Source organism: Myotis daubentonii, chromosome 1, assembly GCF_963259705.1.
Source record: "Myotis daubentonii chromosome 1, mMyoDau2.1, whole genome shotgun sequence".
Lineage (NCBI taxonomy): Eukaryota > Metazoa > Chordata > Mammalia > Chiroptera > Vespertilionidae > Myotis > Myotis daubentonii.
This window is the reverse complement of record NC_081840.1, coordinates 219,557,224-219,574,577: the sequence shown is the minus strand read 5'-3', so window position 1 is coordinate 219,574,577 and position 17,354 is coordinate 219,557,224. Positions and strand designations below refer to the sequence as shown.

Below are 17,354 nucleotides of genomic sequence, written 5' to 3'. Positions count from 1 at the left end.
GATGTAGATGCAGAAGTTTCCTCAATTTCAAATAAGACGACTATATGCAAAAGCAGCTCCTAGCTCCCTCTGTCCCTAGCTAAACTGTTCCCCATACAATAGAAATTCTCCAGCTGCAACAGGTGGAGGTGGGAGAGAGGTGGGCCCCGCAGGCGTCAGGCTCCCATTTTCCTACTCACTGGCTTTGTGACCAGAGGACCTGTCTGGTCTCTTCTCCCAGATACAAAATGAGGGGAGGACTCTCTGAGGTCCCTTCCCCACCTAACAAGCAAAGGTGGTGCTGCATGATTGGGAAGCACCCTGGGAGCGAGCCCTGGGGACACGCAGTGATGAAATGTATGGAAGAAGCTCGCTGCTGGGAGGGTGCCTCCAGGGGCAAGGGGCCTGGGAGCACTTCCTGGTCCCCTCAATGGAACCAGAGCAGAATCCCACTGCCCCCAGGCCTGAAATATATGCAGGTGTGCTTCAGGCTGGATCTCTGGAGAACCGAGGGTGAACTGTGGAAGGGTCGGAAGGAAGTAGACCTGTCTGACCATGCATTTTCCTGTTAAAACTGTCCGCTGGTGTCTTGGGGCTTTTAGGAAACATTTCGGTTCCTTTCACATAGGTTCTTCCCAGGGTCCCACCTTGTCTGCCCCTGTTCCGCGCTGCAGACTCATTTCCCACGGTTCCCTCGCCTATAGTGTCCTTCTCTCCATTTCAGTCTGCCTGCACCATCTGGTTCCCCCCGCCCCCACTCCCCTATAAAGGGAATTATATCAGCTCATGCTTATTAGGTGCTTTTCTGTGCTAGGCTTGGTGCTCAGCATTTTACACGTTTACCTTATTCTAGAATATATGCGGGGATTTCACCTGACTTGTTCACAGTGCTTGGAACATTCTAAGCATTCAAGAATGTTAAAAAAAACACAACAAGCTCTAGTCGGTTTGGCTCAGTGGATAGAGCATCGGCCCTTGGACTGAGGGCGGCAGGTTCAATTCCAGTCAAAGGCACGTATCTGGGTTGCAGGTTTGATTCCTGGCCCCCTGGGTCAGGATGTGTGTGGGAAGCAACCAATTGATGTCTCTCTCTCTCATCAATGTTTCTTTCCTAGTCACTTTTCTCCTGCCAATGGCAACCATTATCATACTTCAGATGACAAGGATGAGTTGTGCCTGGTCTTTGAACTTCAAATACTGAAATCATACTGTATGTTCTAGTTTGTGTCTGTATTGGCAGATAATAGGTATATGGTGACTTTTTAAGAATTATACAAATTTTTGTGCACCAGGCCTCTAGTATTATTATATGTGTGATTCATTTATATTTTAATTTAATGCATAAAGGTAGTTCTTAAGAATAGAAACAGTTGAAATAGAGTAAAAGAAACAATAACAATAACAAAGATCAATGAAACCAAGAGATGATTCCTTGAAAAGATAAACAAGACTGATAAATCTTTAACCAGACTCATCAAGAAAAAAAGTGAGAGGACCCAAATAACTAAAATCAGAAATGGAAGAGAAGTGACAACTGATACTATAGAAATACAAAAGCTTATAAGAAAATACTACTAACAATTATATGCCAACAAATTGGACAGTCTGAAAGAAATGGATAAATTCCTAGAAATATACAATAATCCAAGACTGAATAAAAAAAGAAACAAAATCTGAACAGACTAATTACAACCAACAAAATCAAAGCAGTAATAAAAAAAACTCCCAACAAACAAAAGTCCTGGACAGAAGCTTTCACAGATGAATTTTATCAAACATACAAAGAAGAACTAACACCTATCCTTCTCAAATTATTCCAAAAATTCAAGAGGAGAGAAGACTCCCAAGCTCATTTTTATGAGGCCAGTATTATCTTGATTCCAAAACCAGATGAAGACACTACAAAGAAAGAAAATTATAGGCCAATATCCCTGATGGACATAGATGCTAAAATTCTCAATAAAATATTAGCAAACTGAATTCAGCAATAAATTAAAAAGATCAGACACCATAATCAAATGGGATTTATTCCTGACATGCAAGGTTGGTTCAATATCTGAAAATCAATTCATGTGATACACCATTATTCTAGTAACTATGTATGGTGCCAGGTAGGTACTTAAAATATTGAGGGGATTACTTTGTAAATTACATGATTTATCTAGCCACTATGCTATACATATAAAACTAACATAAAAATATTAAATGTCAACCATTATTGAGAGGTAAAATAAAGAATAGGATGTGTTTTGAGCTTCTATTTATTTATTTTTTATTAATTTATTTTTAATATACTTTATTGATTTTTTACAGAGAGGAAGGGAGAGGGATAGAGAATTAGAAACATCGATGAGAGAGAAATATTGATCAGCTGCCTCCTGCACACCCCCTACTGGGGATGTGCCTGCAACCAAGGTACATGCTCTTGACTAGAATCGAACCTGGGACCCTTCAGTCCACAGGCTGACGTTCTATCCACTGAGTCAAACCGGTTAGGGCTTGAGCTTCTACTTATTTAATTTAAAAGCTGGATGTGTTTTTTGAGCATTTAATTACTTAAAATAGTGTTTACAGTTTTATGAAACTTAAAAATGGCTGAACCTTTGGAAAAAAAACTCTGAGAAACTTTAGAAGTAATTAAATGTTGGTGAGATCAAATGGACCACAAGACTGAAATGAAGCCACTAAGGTGAAGAGGGGTGGGGCACAGTGAAGGAAGCGATGACTGTGGACAGAGTGGTGGCTGTGACAGTCGACAGGCTGGCATCACTGGGGAAGATAATTGTGGGTCTTGACTCAGCCAGGGAGGTTGTGACCGCTGTCTTCACACCCCATGCCGCTCTAGTCCTTCTGATACACATTTGCTTCTCACCTTCAAAAGAAGCCGTTTTCTTTCTGTTTAGCCTTTTTTATATCCAGAGAAAATGTCCCAGGGACAGAAGTTCAACCAAATCCACATTGCACTTTCTAAAGTGTGTACTTAGTCATGGACAACTACTACTCTCCTGAGAACTCACTGATCTCAGTAAGTACTGTACCTGAAAATAAGACCATTACTTGTACTTACAATGAAATTCATCTATATATATAAAAGCCTAAGCGACCGGAATGACCAGTCACTATGATACACACTGACCACCAGGGGGCAGACGCTCAATGTAGGAGCTGCCCCTTGATGGTCAGTGCCCTCCCACAGCCAACCTCCCCCCTGCCCCTGCGCTCCCCCCGCTCCCCCTGCCCCCCCACACTGGCCAACCTCCCGTGGTCCCTCCCCCTGCTAGTGGGGCCTCCCCATAGGCTCTGATCCAGCCGGCCCCCCTGATGGGCCTCGATCACCAGCCAGGCCAAGGGACCCCACCCATGCACGAATTCATGCACCAGGCCTCTAGTAATGTATATATGAGTGACAAAGCAAACCTTGATTTAAAAAAAGCCCAATCTGTTTAGCCAGAATAATTAGGTTAGTTCCTACTGGGTTCCTTTGCTTCTAGTCTCCTGCTCTAATCCAACCTGTTGGGAGAGGGGCCTTCCCTAAAGCTTTGCTACTCAAAGTGGGGTCCCTGGCCCAGCTGTGGTGCATCAGCAGGAAGCTTGTTCAAATGCAGGCTCCGAGGCCCCACCCCAGACCTACTGGTTCAGAATCTGCAGTTTAACAAGATCCCAAGCAATCTGGGTGCACACTGCAGTTTGAGAAACACTGTGAGCTTAAAACACAAACCTGACCATGCTTTTCCCAGCTGTCAAACCTCCAGCCTGCCCTTAGCCCGAGATTCAAGCCTTCAGTGACCCAACATCCACTGACCTTTCTACTTGACATTCCAACTCTTCTCCTTATAGCCCTAGGCTCCAGCCACATGGAACTTTCACAGCATCCCAGCCCCACCCACTGCACCTCTGCTTAGACCAGTGATGATGAACCTATGACACGCGTGTCAGAGATGACACGCAAACTCATTTTTTTGGTTGATTTTTCTTTGTTAAATGTCATTTAAATATATAAAATAAATATCAAAAATATAAATCTTTGTTTTACTATGGTTTCAAATATCAAAAAATTTCTATATGTGACACAGCACCAGAGTTAAGTTAGGGTTTTTCAAAATGCTGACACGTTGAGCTCAAAAGGTTCGCCATCACTGGCTTAGAGGGTCAATTCCTCTATGACCATCACTACTCTACGTATCCAGATGGTCACCTCCTCCAAGAAGCCCATCTGATTAAATGTGGTCAGAAGTCATCTCCCCACAGTCCTAATCCCCACAAGGCTGTGTCTGGACCCCAAGAGAACATAGTACTTCTTGTTATCCTTGAATGATTATCCATATATAGTTAGCTTGTAAAAACCACCTGAGGTATCAAATCTTACTAGTACCTGGTTAATTTTTTAACTTTGCCAATGTTCTCTGTAGTAGGAGTTCAATAAATAGCTTATTAAATGTTTGAACATATACATTAACACATGAATCAGTGAATATATTAGCATATTTAAACACCATGCACTAATTAATAAAGCAATGCTTGAATTTATTGTGTTTGTTCCCAACTGTATTCAGGTTGCTACCCTAAGAGTTCTTAAAATGGCATTTTCTGGGGGTAAAAAGAGAAAGATTTCTAACTCACATAAACATTTTGAGGTAGCCCAGGGAAGCAATTACATAATTTTCACACTAACAAATAAAAATTTTATAGTGGTTGTGCAGGGGACATGGGAAACACTGAGTCAAAATGAGTGAGTTTCCAGAACAGAGCGAGAAGCCTTCTCCTAGAGGAGTAATGGATGGTCTTTTCTGCAGCGACACTTTCCACCAGCCTGAGATGAATAAACTCCTTCTGGAAATTACTTTTATGATGTTACTTCTTCCAGGACACTTAACAGTATATTCTGGTGGCCCTGAAAAATCAATTAACCTTACCAGTGACAACCTAACCCCTACACCATTTGTAGTGTTTATACCATGGATCAGGTTAATCTTCTCAGCCTTAATTTACATCTAAGTGAGGGGGGTCTGAATTAACACAGGGGACTTTTGGTCGCTGGCACTTTGGCTTGTGCCATTTCCTTAGGTGACAGTCTGCTCATAATCAACTGTATGAATCTTTTTGAAAACAGCAAGCCTCTGAGATGAGCAGGGAGAACTTTTAAACTTTGCTTTTTGGGTGTGGGGAGGGGAGCAACCCTGCGGTCATCATCAGAGGTCGAAACGCAGCCGCAGAAGGGAATGGACGAGGCGGAAATTCTACTGTTTGGTTCTAGTGGGGATTGTTTTCTGAGAAAGGCTAGCTTTTCAGAGCCTCAGGACCTTAAATATACAGGGGCCAGGCTCCAGGAGTGGCTTATGGGTCTGCAACAGATTTACCAAAACACTCCTCCCCTTTGTTTATCCAACAAGTACATAAAAAATATACTCAAGCCATTGACAAAGAAAATTTACTGAAAATGTCACAACTGTTGAGCCAAAACGAGGACCTTGGCTACTTGCCGTGGGAACAAAATCTTCCTTTCATTCTGTGATTCTGGAACGTTAATGCTGAAGTTGTGGGAATTCCATCTTCCCTGTGAGAACAAAGGCATAGCATTGCCATTTTCATACAAGAGAGATTTCTGAACTGGTCCAGAGTAGGAAAATATTATTATAAATAATAGTAATTATTCTGTGCTGTTTTAGCCAACAGAATTAGGATCATTAATACTTATTAGTAACAATACACATATTAATAATGACGAGGCAATCAACGGATACAAATACATTATGACACAAATAGTGTGGAAAGAGAAATATATTTTCTCTAAAAAAATGAAGAAACAGTAGCTCTTTGAAGGAAAGATTGCTAGGTCCCTAAAAATGTGTTCCACACCCCCGTCATTGGCCCAATGGGGACACTCGTCTTCTTTTGTTAACCGGTCTCTGATGGGCTTTGTCCTCAGAGCGTGAGCTGCTTTCAGTTGGAATTAATCAGAGATGCCGCAGTGATGAGGAAGCCATCCCAGGCATGACAGCCGCGACATAAATGCTTCCTTGTTCCACCCGTGCTGGTGCAGGACCGGCTGGAACAATGAGAGCTAATGATGGAACCCGGGAAGCGATTATTGTGAATCAGGCCATTACATATGCCTTCCTGGTGAAAATCAAGCCAGGCTCAGGCTCCCTTTCAGTGTAGCAGCCCGCCCCTCCCACCCCCCGGGGGTTCAGCAGCCCAGAGCAGACAGAGGGCATTGCTCTCCATGTGGATCTCAGATGCTGGTAGGGGATGACCACCAGCTAAGATATGTTCCGGACTGCACAGCGGGCCACGCTGTGTTTCAGACCAGCCTTGCAAACAGCCACGTGCTGCTGGGCTGGGAAAGACCCAACCTGGCCTTCTGGCCAATTGTGTGACCCACCTAGGTCAGCGGCTCTCTCCAGGCATTCTCCCTGCATGTGCATGGGGACCTCTCTTGAAATCCCAGACCTGTCCTAGCTTCTATTCTTAACATCCCAGCACTATGATGAGTGATTAGCACAGGCTTCAAAACACAGCTGTCCAGATGTGTGAGTGAGCTTGTGGAGCCCATCTGACCCAAAGACTTGTAATAAATAATACACAGTTGCTGCTTTCAGGGTGGTTTGTTATACAAAGATAGCTGACTGGTTCAGCTGGTTAGTACAGTTTGATGGAAGCACAGTTTTCATATCAGAGAAACCTAAGTAAGATTAGAAAGGCAGCCCAGGCCAGGTCGCAGAGCTGTGACTTTAAGTGGAAGATAGCTGTGAGCCACTTGAGAGTTCTGAGTGGGGTACGAGCGGGATGGAAATCAGTGCTCCAGAGGCTTCATGTTAAAGCAGCAGGATGAAGATGGGATGAAGTCAGGAGAGTCTGGGAGGCAGGAACCCTAGGATGGAAGCCCTGCAGCAGAGGTAAAGTGGGCCTGCACCAAGGCAGAGGTGGTAGGAATGGAGGTACGAGGAACTCTGAAGAAAGGGTTTGGCTAAAGACCAGGAGTGGATGGGGAAGGAAAGCTGACAGTGGTCAATGATGATTCTAAAGTTTCAAGCCTGGAGAGCTGCTGAGAGGGAGACAACAAAGGGAGGAAGCAGGAAGAGTTGGGGATATCATACTTGAGGAGTCCAGGGAATATTTCGGTGGGAAAGATTGAGCTTTGGGAAATGTGGGGCCGTAACTCCGTAGTTGGCCCCGGGCACAGGGGCAATTTTGAGAGTATTTTTAGAGAGGTGATGGCTGAAGGCATCATTCTGAGCAAGAGAAGACGGAGAAGAAATGTAGATGTTCATGAAAGAATCTTGACACTGCACGCAAGGTGTATTAGTCAAGTACTGCTTTGTAACAAATTACTTCAAAACTTAGCAGCTTAAGACTCAGGAGCCTGGGAGCAGTTTATCTGGGTGGTTCTGGCTAATGGTCTTTCATGAGGTTGAATGCCAAACGTTGGCCAGGGCTGTTGTCATCTGAAGGCTTGACTGGGGCTGGAGAAGCTGCCTCCAAGGTGGCTCCTCACATGGCTGATGCTGGAGGGCTCAGCTCCACACCACGTGAATAGCATGGAGGGCTGCTTGAATACCTTCCTGACATGGCAGCCAGCTTCCTCAAGAGTGAATGATCCAAGACAGAGAGAGCAAGGCAGACGCTAAATGTTTTTTATGACCTAGCCTGGGGAGTCACATACCATCGCTTCTGCTGTATTCTGTGAGTTACACAGATCAACCCTGATACAATGTAGGAGAGGACCACAGTAGGTCAAAAATTCCAGCAGAAGGGGGTCATGTGGGGCCATTTTGGAAGCTGGCAACCACAGTGGGAATGGAGGAAGAAGACAAGCCAAACTTAAAAAGACGTGAAGGATAGCTGAGTTGGAGAAATAAGGCTGTCACATGGGAAGAGGTCTGCCCTCACACCTGCTGGCTCCTCTGGCACCCTTACTGGTCCCTTTCAGAACACCCTGCCTCCAGAAAGTGTGCCTGGGAGTGGATACAACTCTTTCTCCATGCAACTGATTCCCAGACCACGTACCATGTGCCAGGCAATGTGCCAAGATTTCCCTGAGGTTGGCACCATCACTTATAGGTAGGAAGACAGAGGCTGAAGTTACTAGCCCAAGTTCTCACAGCCAATACGATGTGGGGCTGGAATAGAAACCCAAGCCGTTCAACAAACTGAGCTCTCACTCTTAACCTCTGTGCCACCATCCAGAGAGCGCAGGGGCCTGCGTTTTTTTGGCTGGAAACGCCAAACAAGAAGAACCCATGGGAGCAACAAGAAAGGAGTAAGAAAGAAACACAAGGAATGACCCAGCAGTGCCACAGAGATGGACAGGCCTGATGTCCACTGAGCCCTCTTCTGTCCCAGGCACAGGCCAAGCAAGGACCGAGAAGTTGAAGTGTGCTTACCGTCCTTGGGGTTCGCTTTGTCCTCAGTGGGCTGCTCGGCGAACTTCAGCAGTGGGGACCTGGACCTCTGTGTGGTGGGGAGAGTGGGGTCGCTGAGCATTATAGTGTCCTTGCCCCCTGTTGTGGAGAAGGGGAAAGTGGACATATTAGTCCTCAATGGAGCTGCTGCTTCTTTCACCTCCCCCCCTACCCCCCCACCAACACACACACACAATGGACTGGCTGGTGAATAAGGCACCTTCTTCAGTCATAGGTAAAACTGGGGAAGGGCAATGGCCAGCAGGTGCTTTCTCTCATCTGAGGACAGGGAATAGCTGTCTATGAGTCCTGAGAATCTGCTCAGGGCATGGCTGACCGTAAACACCTGTATGTTAGCTGAAAACTGAGTGGCACTGATCAGGGTGAGATAATAACAATAATAACAATAACAAAGGCATAACGGTGCGTAGGAGAGCAGGCTTTGGAACCGCCCTACAGTGTTTGTGTTCTGGACTCCATCACCTGCTAGCTGGGTGGCTCAGGCAAGTCACTTAATCTCTCTGAGCCATAGAACCCTCATCTGTTAAATAAGGACAAATAATAGCACCCACCTCACTAGGTGGTTTTGATGAATTAATTCATGTCAAGCACTTAGGCATTTAGTCAGCGCTTGGTAATGCCACCTATTCAAATTATTACTTTAGGAGGCACTTCCATAGCACTGTCATAGACAGTCTGTCTGATTTAATCATTAAGATTGAATAATAACTCTGTCATAAGTCAGGTAGTATCAGGTTCCTCAAATTATCATAGCTAAACTTTCACTTAGAACATACAGTCCCAGACCAGCCACAACCTTTACTCGATTTGCATGAACTCCCTAAGTGGACAGAGAAAGTCTGAGGCAAAGAGAAGGAGGAAAGGGAAACCATTAAACTCTATTCTCAAGGCCAGTTTCGGAGCGAGGAGCAGGAAAGTATGGCTTTGAAACATGATCACCTTGAACACAGACACAAAAGGTGTGGACAGAAAGCAATGCTGCCACGGCAGTGAAGACAGCCCAATAGGCAGGACTGGATCACAAACTTTGCTCCTGGAAGCCTGGGGACCCTCTCGGTGGGAACCACTGTGCCAAACCCCAAACCCCAGGGGCCATGTCCCAGCTTATGCTCCAACCTTAGCTGTCTAACTTTGCGCAAGACCCTTTCTAAAGCCGTCATTAGCTGTCTCTGGGGCTCAGGTCAGAGGCTCTAAAGTCCTACTATCTTGGTCAGTTTGAGGTTCAATGGAGCACAGAGTGGGACTTGAGTGAAGACTTCCACTCCTTTGGTGAACCTAGACTCTACCTTGGAGTCCTCATCTGTATATATAAAAGTCTAATATGCAAAGTGTCCCCTCAGGAGTTCGACCAACCTGGAGTTCGATCACTTACTATGATGTGTGCTGACCACCAGGGGGTGGCACGGAACGAAGGGAGGCTCCAGCTGGCGGCCAGCAGCCGCTCAGGAGCCTACCCATGCACAAATTTCATGCACTGGGCCCCTAGTTTGTTTATAACACTATCTTCCCATGAGGCCCGGTCTTATTAACTTGATTTCCAAGACTGTAGTAGAGAGTTTACATATGTTAGGTGCTTAACAAGTATCTGATAAAGGTGTGAATAAATGGCAGGCGCATGCTTGGGAACCCTGATGTTCTTGGAGCAGGGTGCTTGCTGCTACCTCAGGCGGACGGCCTATGTTATTAGAGCCATAGCACTCTGGTTTCTCTGGTATCTGAGGGTCATGCTAGAAGAATAGAAGTCTGATAGGAGCTGACCCTGAAGTTCTCCAGTGGCACAGCTATTCTTCGCATATAGAAAAAATCCAGAAATCTTCAGGGCCACAGTCTGGAGAGATTTCCCAAAGAGAACCATTGGGGTATTGTTAAGTGACTCTCAGAATGAAGTCAACGTAATTAGGTCTCCCTTTGAGCTGCAAAGATACCATCTGGAAATACCTTGAGGGCTTAATGGTTACTATGAACCCACAGCAGATGCCTCAGGATGGACTTTTCTCACCACCAAGGCCACAGTTACTGTTCTCAAGTCAGGGGAAAAACTGCAATTCCTGACCCATCTTTTTCCAGTGGGCAGGCTAGCAGCTCCCCAGCTTTAAGGGGACTCAGTAAAAGACACACTCTGCCTCTCTGTGTCCCAACCAGCCTTCCAAGTCCCCACTGCCTTAGTGGCCAAAGAATCAAAATTATGGGCCGAATTGGGAGCTGGCTGAGATCCTCAGCCCTTCCTGTCACAGGAAATGTCTAGGGTGGAATGTCTTGTGGCCCTCTCAAACCACAGGGCATCATCCATTCCACCAGGCCCCTCCAAGATGCTGGCACCAGCAACAGTAAACCTCTCCAGGAACCCGAGTAACAAGCATGTAGAGAAGAGAAACAGAAGCCACCAGTCATTCATGTTCCACCAAGGTGGTGACTGGGGAGAAGATACCTACCTCCCCAGATGCCTGCCTGGGGAGATCATTTCCTAATCTTAAGGCTAAATGCCCAGGTTTGGTCATTCTTGCAAAATATTTGAAGGATTCAAAGATCTTTCTTAGGAGAATCCCGGTTCTATTGTTTCTAACTCAGTCCAGATTCCATCTATATTGACTACATTGAGCTCTAATCTGATGGCCTGCTGTTGCACAGTTTTCCTTTGGTTTGTAGGACTGGAGGATGAGGAGTGGGCAAGGGACCCACAAACTAGAGTCAAACCACAACTGCTGTAGAAGGTTCCACTGAACTGGTGTTTGGGCTTCTGGAAGCCCCCCTGATTCCTTCTAACAAAACATCCCTCACCTCCTCTAAAATTGACCAGGAACTTTCAAAATACACATTTTCCTCTTTAGGCTGATGCTTAACATGGAGAAGAGAGAATTAAAATGAAAAGCTCCAAGAGCCAGGCTCCATTCTTGCCGTATTTGTTCTGGCTTATCGTGTCTCTTTCTAGAGTCTGAACACACACAGGGCATCTCCTTTCTGAGCTCCCCAAGCACCATTCTCCATGCAGAGGCCAGCACAGGGCTGGGTGAATGAGGCTGACAGGGAGGCGGTGGGGAGGGCGGGCAGTCATTCCTTCCTGAGAGTTGTGGTCAATATGGCCAACCCACCCTCTGGCTTCCTCACAATAGCCCCATACCCTTTCCACCTCTCAGAGATGGGACAAACAGTGTGGAATATGCTTTTCTATCCAGATAATTTCTCCACAGACTGTGACATTTGTCAGACTTGTCTACTTCAAGGCAAGATCACAACTTTGCCCTAACTCTATCAAAGAACATCAAGAGCCACATACTGTTGACTGAGAGAGTGGGGAAGGAGGGAGGAGAGAGTCCAAGTAACATCACAGCATGCTCCATGCCCTGCAGTAATTCTGCCTTGTAGCCACCAGTGGTTGGCTCCTTCACTGCTGGCCTTTAGTGTCTCAGAAGAGACTGTTCTGGCTTCTGACTTTCCCTTCTCCAATCCAGCTTGCTTTGTGAACCATTCCTCATCTGATCTTCCCTATGGTTTCCTCTCCAAATTGTAGTTCCTAGGACAGGTGGCACATGAAATGATGAGCTGAACACCTGGGTTTTAACACCAGCCACTGTGGCCTCAGGTATCATCTAACTTCCTGGGCTTCATTAAGAAACCTTCCTTACCTCAAGTGAAGGGATCAGACTAGCTCAGGAAAGGGTAAATGTTTTCTCTCACATGTCAACTCTGACCAGGTGGCGGCTCCCTGGAAAGCCAGCAGTGGGAGGCTGTTCCAAGGGCCACATGTGAAATCACCAAAGAAGAGCAATGCGATTGATTAGCAATATCCGCCACTACCATGGGAATGGGTGTGGTGTAATAGACACCATGTATTTGCCATCCTTGAACGTTTTGCTCTCCACTGTCCTTCCAGGGCTAGTATTCAATGACACCTCACACACCAACATCTTTATCCTTCAGCACTTAATTATGTGCCATTTCCTTCTTTCCTCTCACTTCTTGATGTGCATTCCTCTTGCATCTGTAACAGACTGTGGGTTCTTGGAGAGGGTGAGGGGCATCTCTGAAATGGCTGGTACAGAACTAAATTCACAAAGTGATGCCCAAAAAGGTATCAACAGGTTGAAGGGCTGATTTCCTGGAGGAAACCCTGATGCTTTCAAGATGATGGTGAATAAGAGAGAGTTAGCAACTCTCTGAAACCATTGAGACTCGGATCCCTCCATCTGGCTGAAACGTTATGATTTGGCTCCCACGTGGAGAAAGCAAGAGGAAGAGGAAGAAGAGGAGAAGGAAGAGGAAGGATGAAAAAGTAGATAAAAGAAGAGGACGACCAGGAGGAGGAGGAAGAGAAGGGGGAAAGAACACACTGCTTCTTGCTCCATAATTGGAGCCGTAAAACAATGGAGCTGTAAAACAATGAATAGGCAGAGGGACTGGTCTGATTTATGCTGGAAGAGGCCCACCCCTTACTCTCACCCGGCTTGGAGAATGATCATAAGGCGCTGCTTCCTGTAACATCCTTCATCACTGTGCCAGGGCAAGCTATTCCACTGGGAAATTGCCACTTTTTTCCTGCCCTCCCACTTTGTATCTATGCGGAGGCCAGTGATGAGAACAAACATGGCCATGGCATAAAATCCATTCAGCCGGGTTCCTCAAAGCTAATTTCACCATTTAATATTTGCTTTGTGCTAATTAAATTCTCCATTTCAATTGACTGTTCTAATCAGGGAAGTGCAAGGATACATAGAGAATGCATTTCTACTTATTTACATGCGGGGCGGATATTTATGCACTAATGATATTAGCCACAAACACAAAAATGTCGAATAGAACATACTCCCAAATCCTACTGAAACGTTGTAGCTCAGGCCTTCAGGCAGCAAAAGGAAGGAAAGAAACAATTGTTATTGCACAATAGCCATTCGAACCTCGACCAAACATCACCAGAAAGAGAAAATTCTCAGCATTCATTGTTATTCAACTCCCAGCTTTTTACATACGTTGTAGAACTAAAACATTGCGAAATTTCACTAAGTCATTTGGAGAGGGGGTGGGAAATCCAAACTTCAGTACAAGCACAGAAATAGCAATCTGACTGCACAAATAAACGAGAAATGTGCCCGACTGTGTTGAAATTCAATGCAATGAAAGAAAGGCCTTCAAAGAAGATAAGGTTTTAACCGCATCAAAAGGTTCTTGTGCAAAATGGATCATTCAAATCCCCAGGATGGCACTTGCCACTAATTAGTTTTGTTAGGTCTTTTGACATCAAGTTCAAGGAATCGCTGCTCAAAATTCCAATTTATGAAACACACTTCCAGGCAACCTAAGGCAGCGATTCAGATTTACATTAACAAACGTGTTGTTGTTCATATCCCTGTGGCAATGTTCATTCCCCGGACGTTACAGGAAAGCGACGGATATGAATCAAGGGTAGAGGAGACTAGCTTGTGTAGAAAGGTTAAGTAACTAAAAATATATGTACAACGTTGCTTCTAGGGGCAGAGGAGGCATGGAAAATGATAAGGACAAGTTTCTGGAACGTGTAAAGGAAAAGGGGGAATAGCTGACTGGGGTCTATGAAGGGGTATTTTACCACGACAAGCAGAATAAATACAGCTAATTGATACTGTGTACAACTGTGAAAAAAAATCTCCACAGGAAATTTTAATCTTCAAGCTACGTTAAAAATGGGATGGGGAAGAGAGGAGAAGGAGGTTGGTAAGTGCGTGAGGGTGAGAATATTTGTTTTTTCTTATTTTCACTTTTAAGGTTGATGATTAAATTGAACAAATCTTTATAAGACACCTATGGTGACAAAAATGAAGCAATTCACTATATTCACAAAGTTTACAAAAAACATATAGCCACGTGGAGTGACCGTTTCAGAATTATGTTAGCAAAACTTCATAGTTATGTAGATGAGAACCTGCATATGTATTGCACTTGACTGATTTCCCTCCAAAATGATGGTTTCTAAGTTTAAAGCACTTGTAGATTTCTCAGCAATTATCTTAGAATAAAAGGAAATTGGAAAGGTAGAATCTTCTTTGCAAATTATGAGAGCACTTCCTTTTTTTAAAAAAAAAAAAGAAAAGAAAACAAATTTTATGAAGTTCTGCTTACCTGGGAGACTCCACAAACCGGAAACTTCCAGAGTTCTTAATTTTTTCTCCAGTTCAGCCACCCGATTCCCTAGGATTCTGGAAAAGGGGAGAATATTGCAGCAGACAGATTAGCAGGCATCTTATCAGCTTGCAAGCCTGTGAGCAGGCTACTTGGGAAACCCACTAGTACACTAAGAGAAAATGTTTTGAGATTTAAGATACATGCTAAAAATGGGATACACACACACACACACACACACACACACACATGCACATTCTATTGGAAATACATATAAAAATAAAGTGCATAAGTTTTTAAAATACTAAAATGTTGCCATTGAAGTGACTCCGCTCCCAAAAAGGTAGTTCCTCTGAGAAGCTAAAGAATTATTCCACCATTGCCCAAACATCTTACAGGATTTCTATGTAGGAATTGCTCATTGCTAAAAATGATTATGCATTTTGAATACCCTTGGTAGCATCATACCTTGACTCTTTGAAGGTAGATCTGAGTTTTGGAAACAATCAAGTCTAACAAATACCATGCATGAATATACTTGGTAATGTTGCTTTGAGTCAATAACATAATAATATCTGCTCTCTTAGAACTAACCTATGTTGCACTGATGTCCAGTTCTTGCTTGCTATTCAGCATAATGCCTGGCAGATGCTTAAAAATGTACTTGATTAAATAAATGTTTTTCTTTTCTCATGGCTTGTAATTATCAATGGAGAGAATTAAAAAATATAGACATTTCTAAAGAACTCTCAGTGATTGCAAAAATCACTAGAATAATGATATTGCTTTCCAAGGTGACCACTCTGACTCATTGATATGTGAGTTCTGGAATGAGTATTTGAAAAGACTATACTACTTACCCGGAAGTCAAACTTTGTGTATATGCATGGAAAGACATAAATGTGGGCATATATTTCCCCTCCTTTACACAAAATTAAACATGTTGGGAAATAATTTGATAGTCATCTGAAACTTCAATCACTCCCCATTGGTCTGGAAATTGAAAAAAGTCCTTATTGGAGAATTTTCTTGGCACTGCTGTGCTAAAATGATGTGGAAATATCCCTTAATAGCAAAGTTTCGGTTCTTTTCAACAGGAGAATTCAGAACAGCAGAATTGTTCTCCCAGCTCTTTATATTCCAGAGATAGCTGCACACACCCACATATACACAGAGACATGAATATGTATATATCTGCACATATATATGGCTTTGAATTCATCCTTATTTTATCTGAATTGACTTACAGCATCTTAATTAACATTCCCTCTGAGTTCATGAAAAAGTCTTTGATATTACTATGTGTGGTTTTCTTCATCTGGGTACTTAGAGCTTTTCTTTGCCTCTTTTCCTTAAGTCTTAAATTCTGCATAGTCTTGATCAATTACTTTCAATTTTCACTCCAATTGTTGGGTTTATTCTGCTTTCATGACTCTGACCCTTCAATAAACACTATTCTCCGTAATCTCATTTTCAATATTTTGCTCAGGCCTCTGATCCAAGCTGCCTTTTCACCAGCTGATGGGTTTGAGATGCAATCTCAGCCGTGTTCAAGTTGACGCCCGTTTCTTAACGAGATCAGATCATCTGTATGTGGCTGCCTCTTGGAAACAAACAATGAGGCTTAACTCTTCCCTGGACACTGAGGGAGGCCGTCAGGGCAACGTTGGAAGGCGTGGTGGGAAGACATTTGGCTGTATTCTTTCTGATGTTCCCAGATAATAGCCATGTCTCCCAGAAATGGAGTGAGGTGAATTTGCTGGTGTTCCCAACCACATACTTTCTAAGTTTGACAGGGGTGACTGCTTTTTGGGCCAGGTACTGAAATCTGATGCAGGGCTGCAGGCAGTAAAATGGACCCAGCAGCAGTTGTGGTAGTAGAAACAGTATCAATAGCAATAGCAACTGCAATACTGTTAACAAAAAACAGCAAAACTGTCCTTTCCCGAGTCCTGGACATGAATTGGGGTCCATGCTGAACACCTACCAGATTTGCATTATCTCATCAGACCTGACAAAAGCCCTGGAGTGCACATTGTTTTTTTAATCCTTCTTTTACACATGTGGACCCTAAGGAACAGAGAGGTTAACCAACTTGCCTAAGGATGCAGAGTTCATCTCAAAAACCTGTCTTTTCACAACACTCAGTGCTCTTACTCACCTTACTCTATTCCTCCCCTTAGGAAACAGAGGCATGGAAGTTAGTTAACTTGACCAACACCATATGCAGGACTCAGCTGGTGATGAGTCTGGATTTGAACCTGTCAACCCATGGTCACTGGCACCAATTCCAAAGCCAAGAGGAACCCCCGATTTGGGGTGCAGTGAAGAAGGAAACTTTATTTAGTGCAAACAGCTCAACGGCAATATAGCAGGGCTCTGAGGCTGCCCCAGGTCCTGGACCCTCTTCAGCTCTGCAGCTCTGCTCCAATCATAGAAATGGGATTCTTTAGTCTTCCCTGAAAAGTATGTTCCCTAATCCAGAGCTGATTTATATAGACAGGAGTCCCCGCCCCTGGTCCCTGATTAGTTGGTTGCCATGCAAATGAGGATGCCAAATCAATCCTTAGTTTGATTGGTCCAAAGGCACTGTCCTGATTGGTCAGAATAGAGCTGCTCTAATTGGCTGGGGAAAGCCTCAGTCCCTTGAAATGGGACTCCAGGAATTCCTTTGTAAGGGCTGGCTCAGATGGCAGGAACACAGTGCAGGCAGAAAGAGAGGTCAGTGCAGAGGCAGGCATTTTAATGCAGAGGCTTCTCCCCAAAGTACTGCTTTTGTGGGAGGCCCCTGTGCAAAAATGGCTACTAGACTCCTTAAAAAAAAAATTTGAGCCTAGTTAGCCACCAGCAGCTCTTCTTAGT

General features: G+C 44.2%; 1 protein-coding gene across 7 annotated transcripts in view; it reads right to left on the bottom strand.

Annotated features, from left to right (window-relative positions):
• Positions 1-17,354, bottom strand: part of CCDC149 (coiled-coil domain containing 149) — a 100,383-nt gene that overhangs the window by 1,006 nt on the left and 82,023 nt on the right. For 4 of the 7 annotated variants that reach the window (XM_059674226.1, XM_059674219.1, XM_059674242.1 and 1 more), the window contains 3 exons: positions 14,493-14,569; positions 13,204-13,236; positions 8,364-8,480 (listed from right to left, as the gene is read on the bottom strand). In XM_059674226.1, coding sequence (XP_059530209.1) covers positions 8,364-8,480; positions 13,204-13,236; positions 14,493-14,569 — 227 coding nt within the window. Of the gene's footprint in view, positions 1-5,568; positions 6,041-8,363; positions 8,481-13,203; positions 13,237-14,492; positions 14,570-17,354 lie in introns of those variants that run through there. The other 3 variants (XM_059674262.1, XM_059674270.1, XM_059674233.1) reach the window with 3 other exon arrangements.